This window comes from Daldinia caldariorum (genome assembly GCF_022478825.1).
Source record: "Daldinia caldariorum strain CBS 122874 unplaced genomic scaffold F4812scaffold_3, whole genome shotgun sequence".
NCBI classification, from domain to species: domain Eukaryota; kingdom Fungi; phylum Ascomycota; class Sordariomycetes; order Xylariales; family Hypoxylaceae; genus Daldinia; species Daldinia caldariorum.
In genome coordinates, this window is record NW_025953039.1 from 18,032 (window position 1) to 42,477 (window position 24,446).

Sequence of the window (24,446 nt, forward strand, 5' to 3'; positions counted from 1 at the left end):
TCGGCTGAACCGTTTGGGGAAATCGACGACAGGGTTTGCGTGGCACTGGGAAAACCCAAGACTTTTATGTATGTACCTTCGTAAACTTCGTACAAATTACTATGTACACCAGCCGCAAGCACTACCAAAGTACTTCTTCGCTGGCCGACGCCCACCGTAGGGGGAAAAAAAGGATTGCCCTCTTCTTTCTAGAAGGGCCTTCCAAGAATTCCAAGCAATACGAAGCAGAGTTTAAAAAGGTGGGAGACATCGGAAGCTTTTTCCCTGTGCCTGCCAAGCTTTCTTCCGCAAGCAAATCATCGGCACGTCTAGTGTAAATAAGATCGAAGAAGCAAGATCGAATCGAGAGACGACCCCCCTTGTTGAACCCTTTCTCTGACTACTAAACTGAGAGAGATATATATAACTATGGGATTTGGCGTGAAACTTGGGTGTACGGTCCGCCAGTAGGATCGTTAGACCATATCGCAAACCAGTTATGTAGGTAGCAAACTGGACTATGGAATTCTCGTAGTTATATGGAATCTGGATATGTGTAAGTACATAGTTGGTCCTCCTGCTAGTGAATTAGTAAAAACACTAGGCTTTTTTTTATTGTGTTGTGTGCCTTCGTCCAAAGAGAAAGCTAGTAACTGTGATAATCCCGCGCGGTCCCATGCAGATACCGCTTAGGGTATACCTTGGAACGAAATTCCAGCTAGTTAAAGCTTAGCAGCTCTAGTAGTAATTTTCCCACAGCTCGAGTGGTCTGTGTACGTGCAGGTTACATCATGCATGATCCTCACAGATGTCGCGTGACAATTCCGGCAACGCTCATCTTTTCCCAATGTCGAGAGATATGAAATGTACAATTTTGGTAGTATGTAGTGTAGTGTAGACGGACATATGCAAGGCGTGTAGGTACATGGGACGCGGGGCGGTAGGGCGGTCTGAGTACACAAGTAGTAGTGTAACTATTCCCAGAACCGACAAATGACAAATGTCGATCGTGGAACAATCCTTGCCTTGAGCACTTGCAAGGATTTCTCGTGATGGTTTTAGGAAGCTTTCTTCTTTCTCGCACACCCCTCTCCAAAATTAACTTACTCACTTTAGGTATCGTACTTAACCCGTCCAGCCACGTAGTGAGCCGTATCTGGCGCCCCGGTGCGCCGCAACAAAGTGGGCTTGCGTTAGGAACAAAATCACTCACCGGCGCCGTTTTATTAGTATCATCCTTATTATTACTGGAGACTAGGTAATCCAACTTCCGATCTTGCAGCTTGCTTAAAGGGGTCCTCCCAGCTATTCCGTACCTAGGTAGCTCAAGTTACCACCGTATCTAGCAGTCGAGGGCAAAAACCGGCATTTCCGGTCGTTTCATGAAGTAGTATATATAGAGCCTCCTCGTCGCCTAACGTCTCGTTTTTCTTTTTTTCCCCATCTCGAGTTGTTTTCATCAAACCGCTTCCTCAAGACCAATCTCCACTCTAAGCCTTCTATTCTCATTCTTCATTAGCTCTTCTAATAAGACCTCAGTCTACTACCAACGACTTACGATATATATATATACCCACTTATACTTTATAAATCCAATAACTCATAATATCCATCATCACCATCACCATGCCTGCCGTAGATATCAAGCAGATCGTCGAGAGCAAGCCTCTCAGCTTCACCATCAAGACCGGAAACGGCAAATGGAAGTGCCAGCTTCACAGCGACAGAGCCTCATAGTAAGTATTCCGCCAACCAACCTATCGTATTTTTTATTTTGATTTTTAGTGTTACCTTTTCCATTCCCCTATCATCTTCCTACCCTTACACAGCGACTAACACGCGAGGAATCTAGTGAGCGCTCGCGCAGCTCGAAGGCGCCTAGTATCTCCCGCACCAACTCCGACGCATCTACGTCGTCGAGCAGCTCGGCCGCGAGCACCTCGTCGCACTAAGCGAGGCAAACACAAAACACGGAAATATCTCCCCGTCGAGGAGGACCCTGTCGCCGCGTTTCTTCTTTTTTTTTTTTTAAAAAAAAAAAAAAAGAAATCCCCCTTTCCACACATAAAACGGCTGCAGCGGTCCTCTCGAGGGTAACACAGCGTAGACGCATGCACAATTACTTAGATTGGTCCTGGTTCTTAATCGGGAATGGGGTAATACGAAAGATTAGTCTTACGGGGATGTGATGGGGTGGGATGGGGTTGCGGTATTAAAGCTTGGAACTTCGGCTGGGGCGGGGAGGAAAAAGCTTAGCTTTTGTCTCGTCGGCTCGCATATCAGCTTGTGGCTAGCCACCCGGGCTGCAATAGCACCGCACACACATGATATTGGTGGAGGGGGCGTGGGAAAATGCGGGATGGCTAGCACGACTCCGGATCCAATTGGATGGTTTTTGAGGATGTTGGGGAGGGGGGAGAGGGCAAAAGGGCGAATCAAATGTTGATTTCGTGACCAATGCGTGGAACTAGAACTCCCCTTCCCCCCCCAAAGCTCACCAACAGCAGACGCACGTGGGCGGAAACTGTCCTAAAACAAAGAAGTAAAATAGATAAAAAGACTAAAAAAAAATTGATTACTATTGTTCCTATCTTCAACGCATATCGCCATCGAACTCTGGTTATTCGTGATATGTGGTTTAGTCGTTGACGAATCGGATCCGCCATAGGTAGTTTTACATATCCGCATGAAGTCCAACTTCCGGGTCCGCTTCGCTCATCTTAGATTCCTAGATCATCGGCGTCACATCTTGAACCAGACGTAGACAATTATCACCTTATGCTAGCTTATTAAACGCACAGGAAGGGTATTCCATTGACCGCATAATCCTAACCGTCCAGCAAAGTCCCGAGAGAGCCTAACGACTCGCTCCTTACAATAGGGCCGAGCCGCATAGGGGTACTGGGTCTTCAGGGACAATGGATGCTACGAACATGATCGAAGCTGCTGTACAGTGACTATACACAACGCGGATAGAACCCTGTCGTATTGTACGAGAGCACAACGTGCTTTAAGCGAAAGTTATCTGTGGTTAGAAAACACCGATGTTGAGTTGAAAATTCCTACCCAACTACGACCTTACGTACCGTATGTCATGTATGTATAATGAATGGCACCCTTACCCAGACAGACGCGGCGCGACACGACGGTCTCACGACAGCGCCTCCAGCAATCGCATCCCCTATACCGCAAGGGAAACCCGTCTACTACCGCCGTTCCCGGCGATGGTACTCGAATCACTTCCCGCCCGGCCATGGAGCTGAGGATCGCGATGTTTAGCGAGGGAGCAACCCGAGGCAGCGCCTGAGCCAATAGGTGAAGTTCAGTGCCCGCCGTTTGTGCTACGAGGGGAAGTCGTGCTCGCCTCGCATATTATCACCTTGGTTGCTTCGAGCTATCAAACCAGGCTTATTAGGTAGGTAGGTTTGATAAGACATTGCGAGTCCTTCGTTGTGAACGTGACCTCGGCCTGGAGTTTGTAGCACTAGACGGGACTGGTTTCCACTTCCTAAATGCACAGAACTACTTCTTTTTATTATCCTTGTATTTTTATTTTTATTTTAGGGACGGTTCTATCCCAAGTGCGGAACGGGTAGCGAGCGGCCCGTTGCGCGACACGCCGTTGCCGTCGTCATCGTTCACGAATGCGGTCGGTAAGGTATTTCTGGAATGAGGAACTCGAGTGTCCGTCGGGGATATGCTCACCATGATGGTAGCTAGTTATAAGGCATCCTAGGAGATGGGGCAAGCAAAACCTTCCACGGATGTCTTTTCAACCTTGGCCTGGAAATGATGTCGATGCGGCTTCGTTGCTATGGATATATCGACCCTTTCTTATAAGTAGTAAGTTGGTGTAAGAGTGTTTACTAGTCAGGCCAAGTAACAACCTTATGAAGGAAGCACTTGGTACCAGTATCAAAGGTGACACCGAACGTTCCAAGGTTGAAGGGCGCACAACTCATATGGTAGGAGAATCATAGCGAGCTCGACCTAGTCACCTACGGTTCCTAAATTCAGGAACATAGTTAGGTATAAGAACTAAGGTACTACTTTGTGATTCATTCTCACTCATGTGCTCGAGTATATATTTAAATGCAGTGTGAACTGGCTTGACTACCCCTATACCCCTATACCCCTAAGCACCGAGATGGTAGTTCTATATATCGTCAATAGTATCTACCTAATTATGTATTAGTTGTCGTAAGATCCTCTGGTCAGGTATTGTAGTCCTTCTAAATCGATATACTTCCTCTCAAATGACTTGAGCTGGTGTTGAACTTAGTATAGAAGTGGATGAGTTAGAGATATCCTGCGTCTTGTTGTATATGTGTTTTACTGTACCTCCTTGGAATGATGGAAGTGAGTATTCTGACCACAGTTGTGATTTATATAAATTAGAAGCTCGATGTTAAGCCTAGATTTCATAGTTGGAGCTCATCTATCAGAAGAGTTTGATAAGATATAAATTATATACCTCATATATGTTTAGCGAGTCTGTCTATATTATACGTGAGACAGAATTAACTCTGAGATGTTCATGAAGAATTTACTAAGTAGGTACTTGGACGTTTTTTGCTATAAGAGGTGCTGTATAGTAAGAAGGGTTGTTTCTTGTAAGTCGTACCTTGCATCAATCATCTTTCGGGTCAGCTCTTTTGATGAGGTCGCGGTGCCAAGCTCTTGCTGCCTCATGATTAATGAAATCGGGGTGCGATCCGAGCAATCCGAAGCCTCCGCGATACGAGACATGTATACGAAACTATTATCTATCTCATTTTGTTTGAAGCTCTCGTAAGTAAGCATGGACGAACCACATCTTATTATTCATTTGGTATTTTGAAAAAGGCTATTATTGAACTATTTATGAATGTTTCTACGTAGTCGAGTTGAGAGTGTACAGTTCAAGGTTATGAGATTAAGCTTTTCATATAGAGATCTATGTCGATTCCGATGGCTATGATATATGAATAATTTTATGCAAGGGCCCGAACCTTACAGCCCTAGGTACATATCCGGCATACCTACTAGGTTGCCTCGGAGCGGAGGCACGTACATGTATGATGTATTTACCCCACTACATATTGCTACCGGGGCTGTCAGGCAGCCATCTAAGTTCAATAGGCGCATGCTTACGCTTTCAACTTGTGGATAAAATACACTATCTATCAAGTGTATTAACATGTTAACAGGTACCTTACCTAAGACATGTGTGGCTCTGTGCCACTTCAAGTTTCCAATTATAAAAGCCAATCTATTGAGTATAACTTTGAATAGTGGGAATTGACTCTTTACCATAGTGTAAGTTGGCGGTTTAGAAGGCGCCGAGTCGGTACGGTACATAGGCACTATGTAGCTCATAGGCTCATTGGTCTACGATACCATTACGCAATAAGGCGTTGAGCTTTGAGTTACGTTGGGAGGTTGTGGCTGCGCCTTGCCAGCTTATCTTAAACTTTGGGGTTAAGTACGATACTCGAGGTCGTACTTGACCTCGACTTTGCCTTGCTTGCAAAGTCCGAACCTTATTAGGAACGCGGCCTCGTTGCACTGCTCCGTTGCAATTGCCCATTATCATTAACCCCCATTTTTCCTCCCTCTTCTTATTCTTATTTCATTTCTCTTCCCCTCACTTTTATTCCTTTCTTCTTCTCATCTTTCCTCGTATCCTTTTATTTTTCCCTTCTCAATTTTTTCCCTTCGCCTTCCGTACACGATTTTGAAGACGGAAACATCAGGGTTTATACGGACGTCCATGTCCCTTCCGATAGGCACGCGGATTTAAACGATGCCTGTTCCCGTTGTGGCCAAAGGTAAGTGAATCAAAAAAGTCATTCGTCGTTTGATGTCATTACTGTATCTACTGTGCCATATTGTATAATACCAGGTACCTATTTACCTTGGCTACCCCACGTCAAAATCGGCCGCGGATCACAAACGTGATAGCCTGTTGGTGGTGGCTCGAGTTCTAAGTTTCTTGTGGCGAATAACGCGTACAAGTCCACGCAGTCCAGAACAATTAAGGAGCCAATGAACCACGCAAGCTTGTTTCTTCTCGGCGTTTGTATCCTATTAGATCTTATAAATTAGGCACCATCTTTACCTAAATTAACCTTACCTAGGTATCCTACCAATACCCAATACCCAAATACCCAATACCTTTTCCCCAGATAGCTTTGATACAAATATTCAATCTTTCCTCTCTCATACCGCATTTCCCCTCCTTCTACTTTAAGTAGTCATTCTATTTTCTCTGCAACCATTTACGCTATGCCACCTATTAACCAAGCTGCCATCTCAGTTGGCGTCGTCGCCCTCACGGTTGCTGTCGCAGCTGCTGTAGCGGTCTACGAATCGCCCGAATTACAGCGCATGGCAAGCGATCTCCGACGTCGAATTGCCATCGCACTCCACGCCCTCGGCGACAGTGTAAGCCCTGCAGAACGAGAGAACCTTTTCAATAGACCCGAAGATGCCGAAGGATTTCTACGATCCAGAGGCTTTGGTGTTGACGGAGAACCTGGCGTCGATGCGGACGATGAAACTCGGCGAAGACAACGAGAAGAATTAATGTATTGGAATGCTGTGCGCGAGGGAAAGAAAGAAAAGGAACGCAACGACCCGGAAAAAGCAAACGTTTCACGTTCGCGGGCTTCAACAAGAGGCTCGAGTTTCGACGACTTCATGCGACAGGATAGCAACGCTGAGAAAGGTACATTTGTTTTCCAAACCGGATCTGAACTACAAAACACCGACGGCCTACTTCGACGACGTGGCGAGGGAGCACGAGGTCTCGCCCAATCCGCCTACACGAACCCTTTTACTGATGAGCACGGAATCGACGAGCACATTGCCTTCGAAAACAGTTTAGTAGAGCCTGAAAAGGATGAAATGGACTCGGATATCTACAGCGCTAGCACACAATTTGGCTTCAAGAGTGAAACTGCACAACTTACTACCCTATCGCCCGCTCCCATTGAGGTCATTCCGCCGTTAATTAGTCTCGCGGACCACCAGCCGGCTACGCAAACGCAACCTGCTCAACCTTCCGAGCGAGAACTAGGCCCTAACGAATACATGACTGCCGGACAAGATGACAGAAACGATGCGTATACCTCTATTCAGGCCTGGGCCCATGACACTTCAAATGCCAGCTTCTACTCCCCGCTACCAGTATCACCTGCTGCACCTCTTTCAGATGCCGAATTCTTCAGCGAAGGCGCTCTGACTCCGACAGATTCTGCCTCGGTAGCTGGCTCCGGTGATGATCTTGGCGATGCTGTATCTGCTAGGTCATGGACCGAGGGCCGACACTACGATGTTATGAGTGATGATGGGGGCATGATGACTCCTGCAAGCTGGACCGAAGTTGGAAGCGTTGTAAGCGAAAGTGATGCTGGTATGGCACACCACAACTAAGAAAGACATATGCCTTTCATCTTCCATTTAGCATATTCATTCTCATGGCATGGCGTATTTTGGGCAAGGTATCTGGACATTGGCAGGGTAATGGATTCAATATTGAGCTTTGATTTGTTTTGATGTTAGAAAAATTGGCTTATAAGATGTAGTATTTCGCACTAAATGGGTATCTATGGCTCGTCTCCAATAAAATAAAGAGAAAACAGTTCCGCCAACTCTTACGCTCAGTCTCTAGGGCATTTGTCCATCGTTCTATCCTTGATCTGTATGCATGTAAACCCCCATGATGTCTAGAAGTTGCCAGTCGCCCTCACCCTCTCTACGCACCCTTTACCAGCGTCTTCTTGTAATCCTCAAATAATTGCTCCACCGATCCCCCCACAAGCTCCGTCCAGAACGTCTTCTCGTCATACGCCTCCTCCCGCAGTTTCTCGTTCAGCCGGCGCACGATGCCCTCGCCGAACCTCTTCTCGAGGTACTCAAGAAAGTAGGCGGTGCCCTGGTACCCGACGTCCCACTTCGCGGGCACTTGATCGCGCCTCCAGTGCGGGGGCGCCAGATCGCATCTCAAGCGCACCCAATCGGCGACCCCCTCGATCAGCCCCCCCGGGGCCCGGCCCCGCCCGTTCCACTGGTAGCAGTGGACCAGCTCGTGCAGGAGGACGCCGCGGATCTCGGCGGACTGGCGGGACGAGGAAGGGGGGGCCACGGACGAGATGTACCGCAGCGAGAAGTGGATCTCCTTGTGGTGCTCCGGGTCCAGGTCCACGCCGGTCGTGTACGCTACGCCGTCCATGTCCCGCAGGATGAGGGTTACGGAGCGGGTTGGCGGGGGGGAGAGGGAGGAAGAGGAAGTGGAAGAGGAGAGAGGGTCGGTGTAGAGGTGCGTGTGGATGGCGTCGATGCTGTCGCGTAGCACGGTGGCGGCGTTCACGGAGGAGAGGAATACGGAGGATCCGGGGTGTGCGACGTCTTGGATATGCAGGCGTAGACGCGGGAGGTCGACGGTAGAAGCGGAGGGAGAAGAAGAGGAGGAGGAAGAATTGTCCGCTGCGGTTTCGGTGTCAGTGTCTGCCTTGGGCCGTATCGGAATGGCAGACGGTGCGGGAGCCGGAACCGGACTCGGAGTCGGGGTTTCGGCGGCGTGAGACATGCCGGGCAGAAAGACGGGTTGGGGCGCCGGAGTGGTTTCTGGAGGGAATGGAACAGACAAAGGAGCGGCGGCGACGGCCTCCTCTTTCTCGGATTGTGACATGGTGAGGTGGATATAGAGAGTTGCGGTTTCAGAGACGGAGACGGAGACGGAGACGGAGCCGGTGTCGTTTGAGTTGAAGGGACTCATGGGATGAGACGTGGGTACCTAGGTACCTAGATAAGGTGTAGGTATGTATTTATATTAGTGAGGAAAAGGTGTAATTACTCCGGGTTTATAACAGGTAGTTGGTGGAATAGATAGGTATTATAATGCTTTTAGGTATTTGTTTAGGTCGGACTTGGGATTAGGGGGAATTGGTTATCACTAGCTAGGTAAGTAGCTAACGAAGCTTTAAAGGAAGATAGATTACTAGCTTCGTATTGCTTGTTGCTTGTAGCGTAGTAAGTATATTGTTTAATAAGAGGTACCTAATTTTATGAGGTAGTTTGATGTTGTACAAAAGGCAGAAAAATAATTGGATATGATGTGAGTATGCTAAGACGACAAGGGACGATATAATGACGGCGGACCATATGCCATCAAACCGCCAAACCGCCAAACCGCCAAAAATTGAATGACATAATCATAAGGCCTTTGTTTAACCTCCGTTTAACCTTCGTTTAGCTTTTATTTAATTTTTAAAATTTTTGTTTTTTTTTAAAAAAAAAATTAAAAAAAAATTAAACGTGGGTTTAATAAAGGTTTAATAAAAATTTACCTATTTTATGATTATGTCATCCAATCTTAGATTATGTCATATACTTTTTGGCGGTTTGGCGGTTTAGGGCATATGGTCCACCGTAATAATTGATGTTTAATAGTAGGTACAATACCTTATTAGCTATCTTCGTTGCCCCTCATCAATTTGCTTGGCGGGGCAATCCGCTGACAATTGAGCTGCATTAGGGTTCCTAATCCCATCCCTCTTATGACGGGGACCCCCCTTGGCCCCTGCTTCTGGGGTGTCACAGACCTATTTCCTGCCTATCATATTAGGTACTGGCTCAGTACTGGGACTTATATGGACACATGAAGTGTTTTAGTGCTGCACAAGCCCCACAGAAGCACTTACAGGTGTGGATACCCCCGAATGCCGTTGTCCTGGTGCAGAAAGTTGGCCATTTCCCGCATCAACAACTACAACAAATTATGACAACAATACACATACATGAGAGAAACAAAAAATAACGAGATAGCTTTTTCGACTCAAGGAAAAAACAATTGCTTTATCGCTTCACCTCCCTTTTTTTATAATATTCTATCTATAAATTCAAGCTTTGTCTACTACATGCGCTATCGATAGAAAAGCGACCAATATAATTTGGAGGAGACTTTTTTGATAAGTAATTTAAATTATTAGTGTTCTGGAACAATCGTCGCAAACTTTTGTCACTTTGAATCAATTCAACTTTCTGGACCTGAGCCACCACCACTACCACTACAACTACAAACTACCACAGGTACTTTACTCCATTACATTACTTGTTAGGGAACAACCGAGAATCCCGTCTGCCTAACCGCGGCAGCTCTATACCTAACTTAAAATCTCGTCGCATCCTGCTGCTGAGCACGTCCCGTTGTACGAGCACGACTCCATAAATCCGCCCTTATTTTGCGACCTACGACGCGCTGCCAGATCCTCAATTCACTGGAGGATTATGGCCGAAATGCTTACCGAAGACCAGGTCGCCGGCCTGCTGACCATCCTTAGAAAGGACGTCTCCGTCGATACCAAGGTTCAACACCTTACTGCCGTCAAGTCCGCCATCAAGCACTACAGCGTGCCCGATGTCTGCGTCGCGCCGCTCTTCGAAGCCCTTCGGCTTGCCTCGAGCTCGCAGCACACGATCCTCGTGCATGCTGGCTTCACTACGCTAAACCACCTCTTGACGCGCATGTCGCTGCAGGAGCCTAAGTACCTTGCTAAGGAGGCGAAAAACACCTTGCCTCTCATCGTTGATAAGATGGGCGATCAAAAAGATAAGATCAGGGGATTGGCCATACAAGCTATGGTCACAATGCATAACAACGTGCCCATAGACGCCGAAAGGTTTGTGCGCAATACGGCTATGGTTGGAAAAAACCAAAGAGCGAAAGAATCGAGTCTACAATGGCTGATGCAGGTACGTGCGATTCTTCACCACCAATACCCCGATTGTCAAGATATATATCGCTGGACTGGGTTGCTAATATAATATATATGTCGCAGATGCATAAGGATCATGCCCTGCAATTCCGCGCCTACGTACCGACCCTGATGGAGCTCCTCGAAGATGCTGACGGCATGATTCGAGATGCCGCCAAGACTACGGTGATAGAGTTATTCAGGTTCGCGATATTCTGCTCACTGTATATGTGATAAAGCCTCTAACATTGAACTACAGGGACGCGCCAAACGGAGCGAAGACGGACCTGAAGAAGCAGCTGAAGAACTTCAAAGTGCGACCTGCCATCGAACAAGCTATTGTGAAAGAACTGATCCCGACGTCGTCAAGAGCGGACCCCGAATCAAGGCCTGCATCGGCAATGCAGGTGCGACAGAATCTAGCAGCTAGTGTCTCGTCCCTCGGTAGTGAACGACCGGTAACACCAATGATGCCCGAAGCTAAGGCGGACTCGGTCGAGCCCTCATATGTCAACACCCAACGGGAGCTAGAGGATTTGTTTAGAGACATGCACCCATGGTTTGAAAGCAAGGAGACTGAGCAGAATTGGATGAAGAGAGAAGAGAGCATCACTAGGTTACGGAGACTCATTGCTGGCAACGTGCCATCCGATTTCCCCGATGCCTTTATCGCTGGTTGTCGGGCGCTGCTCGACGGTATCATCAAGGCCGCCAGTTCCTTACGAACAAGTTTGTCTAAGGAGGGTTGCGCGCTCGTTCAAGACCTCGCTAATACTTTTGGCCCGGGGATCGACCCAATGGTCGAATTGCTGATGCAAACTTTCATCAAGCTGTGTGCTGCCACGAAGAAGATAAGTTCCCAGCTAGCTAATGCTTCAGTGGACATCATCATTGGAAGAGTTACGTATAATGCGAGGATCATGCAACACGTATGGGGCGCTTGTCAAGATAAGAATGTGCAGCCGAGGATTTACGCTACCGGCTGGCTAAAGACTCTGTTAAAGAAAGAGGCGCATCATAAGAATCATCTTGAACACGGTGGAGGGTTGGACCTGATCGAAAAGTGTATTAAGAAGGGTCTAAATGATCCAAATCCTGGAGTCCGCGAGAAGATGCGCTCGACATACTGGGCATACGCCCCGATCTGGCCAGCGAGGGCCGAAGCGTGAGTTTTACAATTTCTCTCTCTCTCCCCCTATAATATATATTGGCATAGTAGCTAACTTATCGTTGAAGCATAATGGATGGCCTCGATCCTACCGCCCAGAAATTGTTACAAAAGGATCCTAACAATCCAAACTCGCCCAAGAAATCCGAACCGGCCGCTCGGCCAGGGTTAGGTCTTTCGAAGAGTACCATGACGGCCTCAAAGCCTTCTTTGAGGGAAGCTATGTTGGCGCAAAAGAGAGCCTTAACTACGAGGAATTTGCCTTCTCGTCCGGGGTCAGCTATGGCGACGATCACGCCGGCGCGCAATGTTTCCGGCGGTTCGTCGGGTACATCAGCAAGTTCGCATGCGGCCGCTTCTACGACTCGAACCCGTGCGGATACATCGACGAAGTCTCACGGCGGTATGTCGGTAGCTCCCATGCGACCCGCCAAGAGAAGGCCAGATGTCGCGCCTCGACCCGCCACTGCTGGACCGTACTCTGTCCGATCGCATGACGAACCCTCAAAGGAGCAATCGAGCCCCCCTCGCAACACGAAGCAGAAGACTGCGACGCCAAAGACAATCTCGGGATCTCCTAGAAGGACAGCTCCGAGAACTAGGCCTGGTCATGCGGCAACTGCTAGCGAGTCTAACCTTTCAACGCCAACGAAGGAGTCAACTAATAAAACTCCTGCTTCTCCGAAAGGGAGTCCAGCGAAACCTAAGCCAGCCGTGAGAGATATAGCCATAAGAGATATCGCCGCCAGCAGTCCCTCCAATTCTAATGAGGACTTCACCCTCGTTGTACCGGATATCGCACAGCTGAAGGAAAGCATACAGATGCAACCGGCTTCACCCAAATCCCCGCCTAAAGCACCTGCACTCGAAATACCGATAATTGAAGCGCCTGCAGTGATCCTGGATGAAGAAGCTACAGCGATTCAGAAACTCACGACTCCGACACCGTCGAAGTCCCTAAAAGTCTACGAGGATCCCTTTACAGAGGAGAACCAACCGACACCTCGCCCAGCTGCGAACGGCATAGTCGACCGACCGGTCCTAGAAGACAGGCCTGTAAACGAAGATGCGGCTAACCTTGTACATACCCCTGTGGAAGCAAACAACGTTCTTGGTAGCCCTTTTGCGTCGCCCGACAAGACACGTCAAGACTCTCGCCTGGTCGACAGCGGTATTGCTCGCGTGAAGGCGCAAAACCTTGACGTGCATGGCTTCCGCAAATTGCAGAGCCTTCTCCGTGATAACAAAGTTCTCCTCCCCGATGACAAATTCAACGCATTGCTCCTCGGACTCTTCGAGTACCTCGAATCTCCCCTCGACAATCTTCCGCCTGGGAAGGTTCAGGACGTGAAGGCGCAAATCCTCGCTACTATCAAGTTGCTACTGAAGAAGTCCCGCGAGAGGTTCCAGCCCCACGTATCCAGGGGGCTCGAAGCCCTACTCGCTACGCGCACCCGCTACGACGCCCGGACGCACATCGTCAGTGGGCTGGAGCTGCTAGCGGACGAGCTGGTGATGATCGGCGACGAGGCGGAGATCGTGGTGACGATGACGCGCAACCTCTCCCGCATGGACATGGACAACACGTCCGGGCACCGCAGCCTGAGCATGGGGCTCCACGTGCTCAAGGAGCTCGTGGACGCGTCGTCGCGGCCCTCGTCGTCGTTCACGCCCAGCGAGGGCGAGGTCGCGGGCCTGCTCGCCCTCGCGACCCGCTGCCTCGAGAGCCGGGAGAGCGGCGTCCGCATGGACGCCGTCCAGCTGTGCGTCGCGCTGCACGCGCGCGTCGGCGAGGCCCGCTTCTGGGACTCCATGCGCAACGTCAAGGACGACCCTAAGAGCTTGATCACGTATTACATCGTCAAGCGCCAGAGGGAGAACGGTGGCGTCCCCGCTTAGGAGGACGGAGCGGGTTGGCGGCTCCAGGCTAGGCTTTCTTGTTCTTGTTCTTGTTCTTCTTGCTCCGGGATATGTCTTTGCTTTCTTTTTCTTTTTTCTTTTTCGCGAGCACAAGTGCGGTCTCAAGTCTCGGTCGCGGTTGTGGTTGTGGACAGTTGTTAATTATCTAGTTAACCTGAATAATACCCTGGTTTTTTTTTTCTTGTCTTTTTTTTTTTCCCTCTTGGTGGCTATGGTGATGGTGATGGTGGTGATACCGATGGAGCGAGATATCTAGGATTTTTCTTCTTTTTCTGTTGTTGTTGTTGTATCTATGTCTGTGTGCGCAGCATGGCGGTTCCGCGGCGGGAATAGGGGAGGGAGGGAGGCCATGTATATCACTTGGGGGACAAGGGAGTTTAGTTTAGCTTAGCTTAGCTCGGACCGGTCCGGTCCGGTGTTGACGGTGAAAAGGAAAGGGAAAGGGAAAGGGAAAGGGAAAGGGGGTTCCCTCGCATACTGTCTGTTAGGTCCTGGGTCAACACAACTCATTACCTACCTACCTTACCTGCCTTTCACCCCCAGCCAAGGTCAATCAGTGCCTCTTTGCCTTTGCCTATACTTTTTTCTACTACTTCATACCTACCTTAGGTACTTATACCCGCCAGGTCCCTCTGAGGAAAGGAAGAGGGGTTTCTGCTTGTTTTATCGTATGTATATTGTAATGAATAGGTAACTGCACAACATCATCGTGGCAAAGTTTGGCAGATTCGATGGGAGAAGGAAAGCGATATTTACGTAGGTAAATACGTACCTAACCTAAGGTACCTTTATGTATCAGTTAATAGGGATGGTTTTGCATTTACGTTTACTTAATGCATTGTAAGTTGTTTGCGGGAAGTAATTATATATTGTTGAATGTCTCCGTTAAAGATTATAGATCTCAGAATGATTAGCTTCCCCCTTATTCTCGTCTGTCCTTTATATATATATAATTAATTGTCTTAACATTAGGTGTGCTTGTTGAATTTATCAGGAGGGTTAGTAGAGCATGTAATATTAGCAATATATGCATTTCCTTACTTCAAACCTTGCCTTCCCCTTAGAACCCTTTATACTCCCTCTTGTCGTTTAATCTACGATAGTAAAGCAAACAATAATACAATAAATGGCACATAATAGCCAAAAATAACCCGTAGAGAGAAGGGCCCATTACCAAATCACAGACAAACGCATCATATACTACGCTTCATCTCACTTCACGCGTCACTAAACATGATTATATCATCTAAATTTCTTCTTCTCAATTGTGTGGAAAGTTACACGCAAACCAGATGTACGACAGCTAATGAAAAGTTACGCCCTCAGTGCCTTTGCATAGCTTTTCTGTATCCACGGCCGCAGGTCATTCCTTTCCGACCTTCTGATATAAGGCCGCATATTATATCCATGAGACGGACCCAACTAAATACGACCCGAGTCGTCTCATGATATCTGCCAATAATGGCACTAGGTCGTAGTCTATAGAGTATCGAGGGAACTCGTTTATAGCTTGTCGTAGTACTGTAACGTATTGTTAGCATATGACGGATTCCGCAAAACAGAGGGGTTTTAACTTACGTTGTTGACATCCGGTACCTCGACCTTGATACCCTTGCGCTTTCGCATGGCCTCGACGATTTGTCCGACCTTGGTGGTCTTGTCGAGAGGAGATCCACCGGGTAGTAATTGCCAGTGGTCGAAGACGAGCTGAGGGAAAGCCTGGCCGGAAGTGGCTTGTCGGAGATCGCCGTTGAAGCCGAAAGACTCCATGATAGGCAGGTAAGCCTTGATTGTGAAGAGAGGAGTACCAGGTCGTTGCTCCTCGTTGAAGACGTGACCTCTTCGTCGGGTAAGGACACCGTAGACACCACCCATGGCCTGCTCGGGGACCTGGATTTCTACTAGGTAGACGGGCTCCATAAGAGCGGGCTCAGCAAGTAGCGTAGCAGCGTACAGAACACGTCGGGCAGTGGGGATGATCTGGCCACCACCACGGTGGATAGCATCGGCGTGGAGGGTAACATCGAGGATGTTGAAGCGGATGGATCGCATGGGCTCCTCGGCAACGGGACCTTCGCGGGTAGCCCACTGGAAACCGGAGACAACAGAATCCTTGATTTCGTTGAGGTACTGCACAGCCTTGGTCTGGTCAACCAGTAAGTTGGCGCCCACAGTGTCGGGACCGAAGCACCAAATCTTTCGGGCATCGGTGACATCCCAGCCGAAGTCGTCAGCCAGGGTACGGGCACGAGCCTTGAAATCGTCACGGGGTCCGATCTTGCCGTCCTCAATTGCCTTGGAGAGCTCCTCGTCGATGGGCTCAGCAACCATGTACAGACGGTTGTGCTTGTTGGGGGACTTGGAGAGAGCAGTGATGCTGGATTTGCCAGCAACGGTCTCTCGGTACTGGACGACGGGGTCGGAGATGATAAGAGGGACACCAGCGTGGTCCTCCTCGAGATCCTTCAAGCAAATCTCGAGATGCAGCTCACCAGCACCAGCAACGACGTGCTCACCGGATTCGGAGGTGGTAGTCAAGACACAAGGGTCAGACTTGGATAGACGCTTGAGACCTTCGACCAGCTTGGGAAGATCCTGGGCGTTCTTGACCTGGACGGATCGCTGGACGACGGGGGAGACGGAGAACTTCATGACCTTCAGGTTGTGGGCAGTCTCGAGAGTGGTAAGAGTACCAGACTTGAGCAGGAACTGATCGATACCGACCAGACCAACAATGTTACCAGCAGGCATGTCGTCAATGGGCTCGACCTTGCCACCCATCATCAGAACAGTACGCTGGATAGCCTTGATGAACAGGTCCTCCTTCTTTCCGGGGGTGTAGTTGGGGCCCTGGATGCGGACCTTAAGACCGGATCGGACGGTACCGGAGAAGACACGACCGAAGGCGTAGAAACGACCCTTATCGGAGGTAGGCACCATCTTGGAGACGTAGAGCATAAGGGGACCCTTAGGATCACAGTCTCGGATACCAATGGCGGCCTCATCATCAGGGGGACCCTCGTACAGAGTCTCAGCACGGTACTTCTGGGCGGTGACGGGGGAGGGTAGGTGAAGAATCATCATTTCCAAGAGAGAGTCAGCAGCGGGAAGGAAGGTTCGCATGACAGCCTTGAGCAGCTGCTTGCCTTCCTTATCCCTGTCCTCAGAGGGGAGCTTGAGGTCGAGCTTGGAGAGGAGGGTGTTGATCTCGTCCTTCTTGGCGTGGTTCACAGCCGCGAAGATCTTGAAGATAGGGTCTAGGATGAACTGGTTGAAGGCACGCTCCAGAGGCTTGCCATCGTGAGTGCCCTTGTTGGTCCACTTCTTGGTGGCGGCGTTGAAGTAGTTGTCACCCTATTCCATCAGTTAGCAGTGTGCAAGGCGAGAGAGAGATAGAGCGATAGACCAGCTCAGGAATCAAACTTACCCATAGACGCTCCATCATCTTGTTTCGGTCGACACCGAACTTCTTGGCGTATCGGATAGCGAATTGACGGATGGTGAAGGCCCAGCCGTGGAGACCGGAACCGAAAGCAACGGTACCCTTCTCGGGGTAGACCTGGATATCACCCAGGGACTTGTCAAGATAAGTAGAGATGATGACGTTAACCGACTCAATTGTTCGGGAGAAGGACTGGTAAAGGTCCTCCTTGGAGACCTGCAGCTCGAGAAGAGCACGGTCGACCTTGTTGATGACGACAACAGGCTTGATTCGCTCAGCGAGAGCCTGTCGCAACACAGTCTCGGTCTGGACACAGACACCCTCGATGGTGTCGACGACAACGAGGGCACCATCAGTGACACGCAGGGCAGCAGTAACTTCAGAAGAGAAATCAACGTGACCAGGCGAGTCGATGAGGTTGATCAAGAAATCTCGGCCATCGACCTTCTGGCCAACGATGTCCTTCAGGTCATCGTCGGAGGGTAGGTTGCCGTACAGGGAGATGGCAGTAGACTTGATAGTAATACCACGCTCCTGTTCGTCAGCTCTCGTATCCGTAGCTCGGGCATCACCAGCTTTCGCGGTGGAGATGATACCGGCTTTGGCCAAGAGAGAGTCGGTCAGGGTAGATTTGCCGTGGTCGACGTGGGCAATGACGGACATGTTACGGACATTGGTAGGCTTGTCCATCAGTTGCCTGATCTCGTCGATCGTGAAGCTATTCGGAAGCGCATGTTAGCTCTGGGAGCGGATGGATGGATGGATGGATGTAATGGATGACTTTGCTTATCTCCGAATGGAGGGTGGGGGGTTTTGTTTGAGGTTTAGGCATCGTGAAAGGATATGAGGAGAGGAGAGAGGGGATGGGATGGGATTTCTTAGGCGCGTATAGTGATAGTGATAATGACGATGATGATGGCGATGGAATGGAAAGGGGAGATGAAGCGACATGATAATAGCTGAAGCAAAATGCGATGATGAGAACTTACTTGACCATCTTGGCGGTATTGATGCGAAAAAACTACTATGTGTTTTTTCTTTTTTTCTTTTCTTTTCTGATCAACTGGTGATGAAAGCGGGGTGAAGATTTGTGTCGATGGAAGTGACCTTATTGCACTTCACTGTCGATACAAATCACCAGCGAACTCTTCTAGAGAGTATCGGATAGTGAGAAAAAGTGGTAAGAAAAGGAAGAGAAACGAAGCTTTCAAGTGCAAAGTCGCAACCACCGACGACTAGCTTGTTCGTGCTTCGAAGGAAAGGAAAATTTGTTAAATTTGTCGGGGCAGAGTTGGGAAGGAGGGGTACAAGAGGAGAAAATTCACAGCCGGCCTAGACGGGCTTAAGCGGGGCAATGCCCAAGCCCAGCCAAAGGTGCTTATCCATCCATCCAAGTGACATCAATTTTGTACTGTCTGACTACTAATCTCTGATGTATTTTGTGGTCTGGTGGGGCAATTGGCTGTTCCTCCTTCCTTTGCTGCCCTCTGCGGCAAATTCCCGGGTTAATACCCAATCAAAAATTCAAACAGGATAAAAACAATTTCAGCTTATCCAGGGTTCTAGCCCTCCTACCTAGGTACTTTTTTTTTTTTACTGTACATTAGGTATTGTAGGTATCTACCTGTATCATTAATTCAACTCGCCTAACATAAAGCTTAGGGATAGGTAGGTACCTAACTAACATTCGACAACAGCTGCAAATAAAACACTACAGTACCTAAAAACCAAGCAGGATCAGAATAAAAAGCATTCGAGGTATTCGAGCTACAACATACGATATTCAGACCCTGTGACGGTACGACCTTTACGGAGCGGGCATTGTGGATTTTCTCTTTTGGCCTCCTACCATATAGGAGGTACTTCTTGATCCATACCTAGGTACCTACTCTTATTCGGTGTGACTATTCTCCATTATGCAAGATGCATGGGGAACATGAACCCATCTATGCATGTACCATCTTCACAATTTATACCAAACCTTGACTACCTAGGTATTTTGGCTTTTGTGCTTTAGAGCTTTAGGGAAACTTGAAAGACCTGAAATCTTCCAATGGCCGCGTGGCAATTGTTGGTTAGGTGATAAATAGTAGGTTAGGTAGGTATCAGGCAGTACGTTCGAATATTTGCTGTAGGTACCTAGCTTACATAGTATACCAGGAAAACCGGACTACCTCGTTTTCAAACCTTACTATGCTAGGTATATGCTAATGAACCCGGTAAATTCCATTTACGTCCAGCTGATTGGATACATATATGTAGGTCCTGGGTAAGCCGGGTGAGTCAAGCAGATTAGTTTGCCTTAATTTGAAGTCCAAGTAAGGTATACTGCGAACAGCGCCACAGCTATATCCTGATCTAGAACCGTACTACTGGGTCTCCTTGAATAGGTACAGTAGCTATGTAAGCAGCTAGTCAAGCTCGTGTGTTAAGGATGCTTTAGGGCAAAGTGCCCTTATTGCCAAAGGAGAAAAAGAAAAGAAAAACTAAAAAACCTGAAACCTTTAACCTCAATCTAGCTCGATGTAACCTTACGAAATGTATAAGAGCGTAACGTCCTAATCATCACTAAATTAAATGATTTTCACACTGTGGATACATGCTACATAGTATGCGTCGTATCAAAAATTCGTACCGAATACTGCGGGTACTGGCAGGCTGGTAACTTCATACTCTTTAACCGGCTACAAGCCGGTAAAAATTGCTGCGCCCCGGAACTAGTCTCCACTAATCCGGAACCGGAGACGCGCAAGCAACCCCGGTCGTTCGGCATCACGTCATGTGAAAGTTTATATACCTAAGTACTTTATGTGTATCTCCTTTTACGAGTTATTCCAGCACTCAAAATTCAAACATCATCACCTAGATACCTAAGGTAGGAATGTTCGTACCGCAGAACAGTAGCTAACGAAATGACTACATTCACTTTCAACTATTACCATTATTTCGCATTGTACTGGTTCCAGATAATCGATAATCAGCTGTCTGACGCAATATTGAATAGCTTTTACCAGTTAACTAGTTATCGATTTTCTAAAAAGTTGGCATATGTACAATCTCTGGGCTATCTTGCCGCGGTGATCTGAGCTGATCAGGTCTGCTAACCGCAGAAAAATTACTCGTAGGTAAAGGTATAGGTATCTTTCTTTTACACTCCCATTTCACTGCCAATCTACGCCACTATCGCCGCCCCACGCCCGACAAGGTATGATTACTTCTGAACTATCTACGCCGTTAGCTGCGCGACCGCGGGGGTTTGCTTTTTTTTTTTTTTTTAAACAGTGCTACCAACGGCCTGATATCAACAGCTGCATGACACCACGTGAGACCACTAGTAGGTATCCCTGGTGTATTAGGCACGCCATCATCAACAGCTTTCTTCGCAAATGTATCTGAGGGTATTCGTTACGTACAACTCTGATTACTAACCGGAAAATCGGAATCGTGCACCCTCCAACGCTCCTAAGCCGTCCCGGGGTGCGACATATCTCCTTCTGTACGTATTGGTGAAATCCTGGAGAATTGAGCGTATTTGTCGCACGTCACCTGTATCATTGGTGCTCAGCTTCTCCTTAATCTTAGTCATGAGTCGATCAACTTCTGTGGCTGAGACAGTCCCCTCCGGTAGCAATCGGAGCGTTTGGTCCACCCACGCGGCTGTCTGCTCCGGGAAAATCTCGAATAGCGTTAACAAGGCGCCACTAGCATCAGCGAAACAATCTTTCGGGAATGTGATCATCATGCCAGCGAGTAAGCGTTTGATCAATGTCTCCCCTTGGGCTAAGAGGAGCTGCTTCACAATAGCTTTTAGCTGTTCAGCCACCGGAGCCGGCATTTTGTCGTATGGCGGAGGCGAAAATGCGGTGCCCCATCCGAGAACATCTCGGATATAATGAAGGGTAGCAGATAAAGGTTCGCGTTGCTCTAGGATGAGAACGGAGAGGGCGGCTTCGAATACGGGACCGAATATTGATGAGGTGATGAATTTCTGAGGATAGTATAAGAGTCCGTCGACAACTAGGCGGAAGAAGTCCTCGGTTACATCCGGGAGGTCTGCCGGTGATAGCGCGCTGAGGAAACGGAGAACATTTGTAGCTTGAGCCTCAAAGAAAAGATAGATGTGCTCTGTCATAGCCTGTTCCACGTGCTCTCGATCATCAGAGAATTCCCGCAGGATAGCACCGGTGACCCATAGGAAGCAACCTTGCTTTGATGCGGTAAAGCCATTCGCCAGCTGATTCGCCATATCAGGGAGAATTGGTGCCATAGCTCCCCTGTGGGAAATCACCATGAATCTCCAGCAACGACATATTCGTTCGCAGATGGGAGTAAAGTCGAGGAAGCTTTCCAGAATCTTAGATAATATCGGGAAAACCTCTTGCCAGTATTTCACCGCTGGATCCTCCTGTCCAGGCGCAACGGGAGGTAGCATGACGACAATTTGGGCGAATATTGTAATCAACTGTAAATGGTCAGCAACTGCGAGTTTTTTCTCCTTATCTACCGCCTCGTTGGCCTTAGCCATTAGCCTTTGGACTAAGGGATCGCAGAAGAGCTTGAGTAGTTTGAATATCTCCTCCTGCGGCTGCACAGATACTACCGCGGCGACTCCTTCGGTGATCTCTTCTTGGCTGAGCCCGGGAAGCTTGTCTAGGATTTGGTCGTAAAATTGTTGAAGTTGAACGATCTGGTCGCCGAGGAGGTATCTGCAATCCATACAGAAATATTTAATCGCCATGGCGGCGGCTCCCATAATTTCCTTTGAGCTTGTGTCGAAAGAAGAAACGATATAGTTAAACTGCGAACTGAGAAACTCTGGGTGGGCAGCTGTCCACTCCGTGTATCTTCCCAGCACCATGATTGTTGCAAAACGCAGTTTCTCATGGGCTGGTATTTGTACCAAGAGAGGCATGAGTTGAGGTAAAACGGTCTCTTCGTCCTTCGTCACCATGCGGCCCATAGCTCTCATAGAGAATAAGGGTGCTTCAAGCTGTTGCCAATGAGGCACTGAGGCACCGCTCGCCAAGCTTGCGTATTTCTGCATCCAAACCTTGATGGCATCAAGAACCTTTGCCAAGCACTCGGAAACACCCATGATCTCGCAACAGTCCTTTAGGGTGTCACCCATATGGTGACGGAACTCCCGGAATTTCTCTTCTGCCTCTCTGTCCCCGTCAAACAAATCCTTTTCGTTGCCAGATTCCGAGTCGGGGTACTCGAGATGTTTGAGGAGAATATCGACAAGTTTCGCAAAAATATCTAAGAGCGCCATACGAGATTGTACGTATTTGTCTAGTACGAGATACTGCTTCAGTTCGTACCAGACCTCGAACGTGTACTCGATGACTTCTCTGTCCTTATCCCTCGCAGCACACTCAAGAATAGCATCGACAAGGGCTCTGAAATGGCTAGGTTCGCGTGCAATAGCGACGGCCCATGCAATACCAGCCTCGCCAAACAACTTGGTGAGAGCTTTATAGGACTCGAAATCTTCATCTTCGGCTACTTTTTGAATCTTGGGCTGCAGAGCAACAACTCTCGGTAAGAGTACCTGGATAGTTTCGATATTATCGTCTATCTCTCTCGTCTCCCTGACCATGGTCTGGATGCACTCGGCAGCTGCAGCAAAGGAGACATCGCTCTCAAGAGCATTGAAGACGATGTTTAACAGCGGGGACTTGACGATCTCATTGACGGGAACCTCGCGTAACCAGGACGTTATGCATTCGAAAAGCTGAGGATTTGTCGCAGCCGCCGCTATTCTTATATATTAGCTGCGTCTGTCGTAAGGCTGGACTGAACTTACGTGATGAGTGGGCATAATTAATCAGGAGCTGCACCACCTGCGGAGCATTTCCTTCTAGTAATTCGGTGGTTCTCAATGTGAGTTCTTCATCCTAAATGTTAACTCATTAGACTTCCCATTTATTTCGAACCGAAAAGACGCTTGGAACGTCCTCGAGGGAGAAAGAAGTAAGGGATATTCTTTTTCTTCGAAATAATCTCGATTTACGTACTGTCAAGGTGATTTTCCGTCCCTCGGTCACTTCTTCCGGTAGCACCCTGAGGAAGTCCAAGATGCAGGTATGACTTTCGACATCATCGCCAAGAGATGATACGACAACAGGCAGTACGTCTTTCCAGTCTTGCATCTGTATGGCTAGGATTGCCAAGCACACGCATAATTGTACCCTGATCGGCTTCGGGCCTGGCGCAAAACGTTTCAGAAGCGCTAGTAATTGAGATCTCACGGCTGGGATTTCAGGCGCAGGTACTTGTGTCGATAGGTCGTATGTTATCTTGTAAATGTGTTGCCCCGTCAGCTTCGCCGTATGTTACAGTAAAAGACTCTTGTTCTAAACTAACCTTCCCTCTTAGTGTCGTCGCGGCGAATAATTTTATGTCCGGTTCGGCGTTTGACTGGAGTATGGTGATGGTCGTAGTCCATGCTGCCGACTGTGGCTTGTATCAGTAATGACGTACGAACGAGGATTGCATAACCGATTTGGGCCGTATACTGACGGATTTCTGGAAGAGCTCTAGATATTCATGGGCTTTCTTCTTCTTGTCTGAGTCCCCACCCCGCATAGTCAGCATAGCCTGGTGCACCTCATCGGGTCCGAAACCCTGCTGCGTTCCGTTCGCAGCCATGATGCGCAAATATCGATTCGGTCGACGGCCGTGGGGTGGGCACGCAGGTCAAGAGCAAGCGGCGGGCTGTTAGTATTGGGAATCGGTCGCAAAAGTTCGGTGGAAATGGTAATAAGAATTATGATTTGGGATGATGCACCAACGCCGAAGAAATGCACCTGGTAATGCGGCTGTTTATAGAGGAAAGTTTGAAGCGGTTCAGGTTTCTCGCTAAACTTTCCGTAGGTTTCGTAGGCGCAAGATTTTATTATACGTGTCGGCGTAGAAGGGAAAGAGGGGCCAAAATAAGAAACATCCATCAATCAGTGCTTTGCGGTTGCCATGTGAGCCTGAAAGTTATGGAGCTTTGCTTCAAATGTTCGTTCCGTGGCTTGACATGGAGGGGTCCAAAGGCGAAGTGTGGCTGACCTGAGCCTACATAACCTTCAATGTACTTCGTACATAGGTACGGTTTACATTAGGTACATACTTCGTAGGTATGTAATTAAAGTGGATCCACGGATCCGTAAATTGTTGATGTTCTAACATTGAAATGTTCTTAGCTTGC

At 48.4% G+C, this 24,446-nt stretch overlaps 6 protein-coding genes across 6 annotated transcripts; 3 read left to right on the plus strand and 3 right to left on the minus strand.

The window, feature by feature from the left end:
* Positions 1-1,042: 1,042 nt before the first annotated feature.
* On the plus strand, positions 1,043-2,024 carry F4812DRAFT_416690 (uncharacterized protein). The gene is made up of 2 exons (XM_047933102.1): positions 1,043-1,715; positions 1,832-2,024. The coding sequence occupies exons 1-2, from the start codon at positions 1,606-1,608 to the stop codon at positions 1,929-1,931; spliced, it is 210 nt and encodes a 69-aa protein (XP_047792533.1). The 5' UTR covers positions 1,043-1,605; the 3' UTR covers positions 1,932-2,024.
* A 3,122-nt stretch (positions 2,025-5,146) lies between these two features.
* Positions 5,147-7,620, plus strand: F4812DRAFT_416694 (uncharacterized protein). The gene is made up of 2 exons (XM_047933103.1): positions 5,147-5,789; positions 6,278-7,620. The coding sequence occupies exons 1-2, from the start codon at positions 5,765-5,767 to the stop codon at positions 7,393-7,395; spliced, it is 1,143 nt and encodes a 380-aa protein (XP_047792534.1). The 5' UTR covers positions 5,147-5,764; the 3' UTR covers positions 7,396-7,620.
* F4812DRAFT_416696 (BSP-domain-containing protein) lies at positions 7,621-9,197 on the minus strand. Its single transcript, XM_047933104.1, has one exon. The coding sequence runs from the start codon at positions 8,738-8,740 to the stop codon at positions 7,718-7,720; it is 1,023 nt and encodes a 340-aa protein (XP_047792535.1). The 5' UTR covers positions 8,741-9,197; the 3' UTR covers positions 7,621-7,717.
* Positions 9,198-9,699: 502 nt separating this feature from the next.
* Positions 9,700-14,269, plus strand: F4812DRAFT_416697 (ARM repeat-containing protein). Its single transcript, XM_047933105.1, has 4 exons — positions 9,700-10,716; positions 10,803-10,921; positions 10,978-11,883; positions 11,955-14,269. Exons 1-4 carry the CDS (start codon positions 10,252-10,254, stop codon positions 13,783-13,785), a joined length of 3,321 nt encoding a protein of 1,106 aa, XP_047792536.1. The 5' UTR covers positions 9,700-10,251; the 3' UTR covers positions 13,786-14,269.
* A 771-nt stretch (positions 14,270-15,040) lies between these two features.
* F4812DRAFT_416699 (P-loop containing nucleoside triphosphate hydrolase protein) lies at positions 15,041-18,598 on the minus strand. The gene is made up of 4 exons (XM_047933106.1): positions 18,238-18,598; positions 17,234-17,966; positions 15,385-17,160; positions 15,041-15,327 (listed from the first exon to the last, which is right to left on the minus strand). Exons 1-4 carry the CDS (start codon positions 18,243-18,245, stop codon positions 15,310-15,312), a joined length of 2,535 nt encoding a protein of 844 aa, XP_047792537.1. The 5' UTR covers positions 18,246-18,598; the 3' UTR covers positions 15,041-15,309.
* Positions 18,599-20,228: 1,630 nt separating this feature from the next.
* Positions 20,229-24,196, minus strand: F4812DRAFT_416704 (ARM repeat-containing protein). Its single transcript, XM_047933107.1, has 6 exons — positions 23,771-24,196; positions 23,615-23,704; positions 23,266-23,547; positions 23,055-23,145; positions 20,662-23,005; positions 20,229-20,592 (listed from the first exon to the last, which is right to left on the minus strand). Exons 1-5 carry the CDS (start codon positions 23,897-23,899, stop codon positions 20,673-20,675), a joined length of 2,925 nt encoding a protein of 974 aa, XP_047792538.1. The 5' UTR covers positions 23,900-24,196; the 3' UTR covers positions 20,229-20,592; positions 20,662-20,672.
* Between the last annotated feature and the right edge of the window lie 250 nt (positions 24,197-24,446).

What these genes read in the sequence shown, in the direction of transcription:
- F4812DRAFT_416690 (XM_047933102.1), top strand. Translation starts at nt 1,606, where the DNA reads ATGCCTGCCGTAGATATCAAGCAGATCGTCGAGAGCAAGCCTCTCAGC. An exon ending in CACAGCGACAGAGCCTCATA is followed by an intron (nt 1,716 to 1,831) that starts GTAAGTATTCCG and finishes CGAGGAATCTAG; the next exon opens with TGAGCGCTCGCGCAGCTCGA.
- F4812DRAFT_416694 (XM_047933103.1), top strand. Translation starts at nt 5,765, where the DNA reads ATGCCTGTTCCCGTTGTGGCCAAAG. An exon ending in TGTTCCCGTTGTGGCCAAAG is followed by an intron (nt 5,790 to 6,277) that starts GTAAGTGAATCA and finishes CTGCCATCTCAG; the next exon opens with TTGGCGTCGTCGCCCTCACG.
- F4812DRAFT_416696 (XM_047933104.1), bottom strand. Translation starts at nt 8,740, where the DNA reads ATGAGTCCCTTCAACTCAAACGACACCGGCTCCGTCTCCGTCTCCGTC.
- F4812DRAFT_416697 (XM_047933105.1), top strand. Translation starts at nt 10,252, where the DNA reads ATGGCCGAAATGCTTACCGAAGACCAGGTCGCCGGCCTGCTGACCATC. An exon ending in GTCTACAATGGCTGATGCAG is followed by an intron (nt 10,717 to 10,802) that starts GTACGTGCGATT and finishes TATATGTCGCAG; the next exon opens with ATGCATAAGGATCATGCCCT. An exon ending in ACGGTGATAGAGTTATTCAG is followed by an intron (nt 10,922 to 10,977) that starts GTTCGCGATATT and finishes ATTGAACTACAG; the next exon opens with GGACGCGCCAAACGGAGCGA.
- F4812DRAFT_416699 (XM_047933106.1), bottom strand. An exon ending in AGATGATGGAGCGTCTATGG is followed by an intron (nt 17,161 to 17,233) that starts GTAAGTTTGATT and finishes CTGATGGAATAG; the next exon opens with GGTGACAACTACTTCAACGC.
- F4812DRAFT_416704 (XM_047933107.1), bottom strand. Translation starts at nt 23,899, where the DNA reads ATGGCTGCGAACGGAACGCAGCAGGGTTTCGGACCCGATGAGGTGCAC. An exon ending in CGACGACACTAAGAGGGAAG is followed by an intron (nt 23,548 to 23,614) that starts GTTAGTTTAGAA and finishes CACATTTACAAG; the next exon opens with ATAACATACGACCTATCGAC. An exon ending in TAATTATGCCCACTCATCAC is followed by an intron (nt 23,006 to 23,054) that starts GTAAGTTCAGTC and finishes ATATAAGAATAG; the next exon opens with CGGCGGCTGCGACAAATCCT.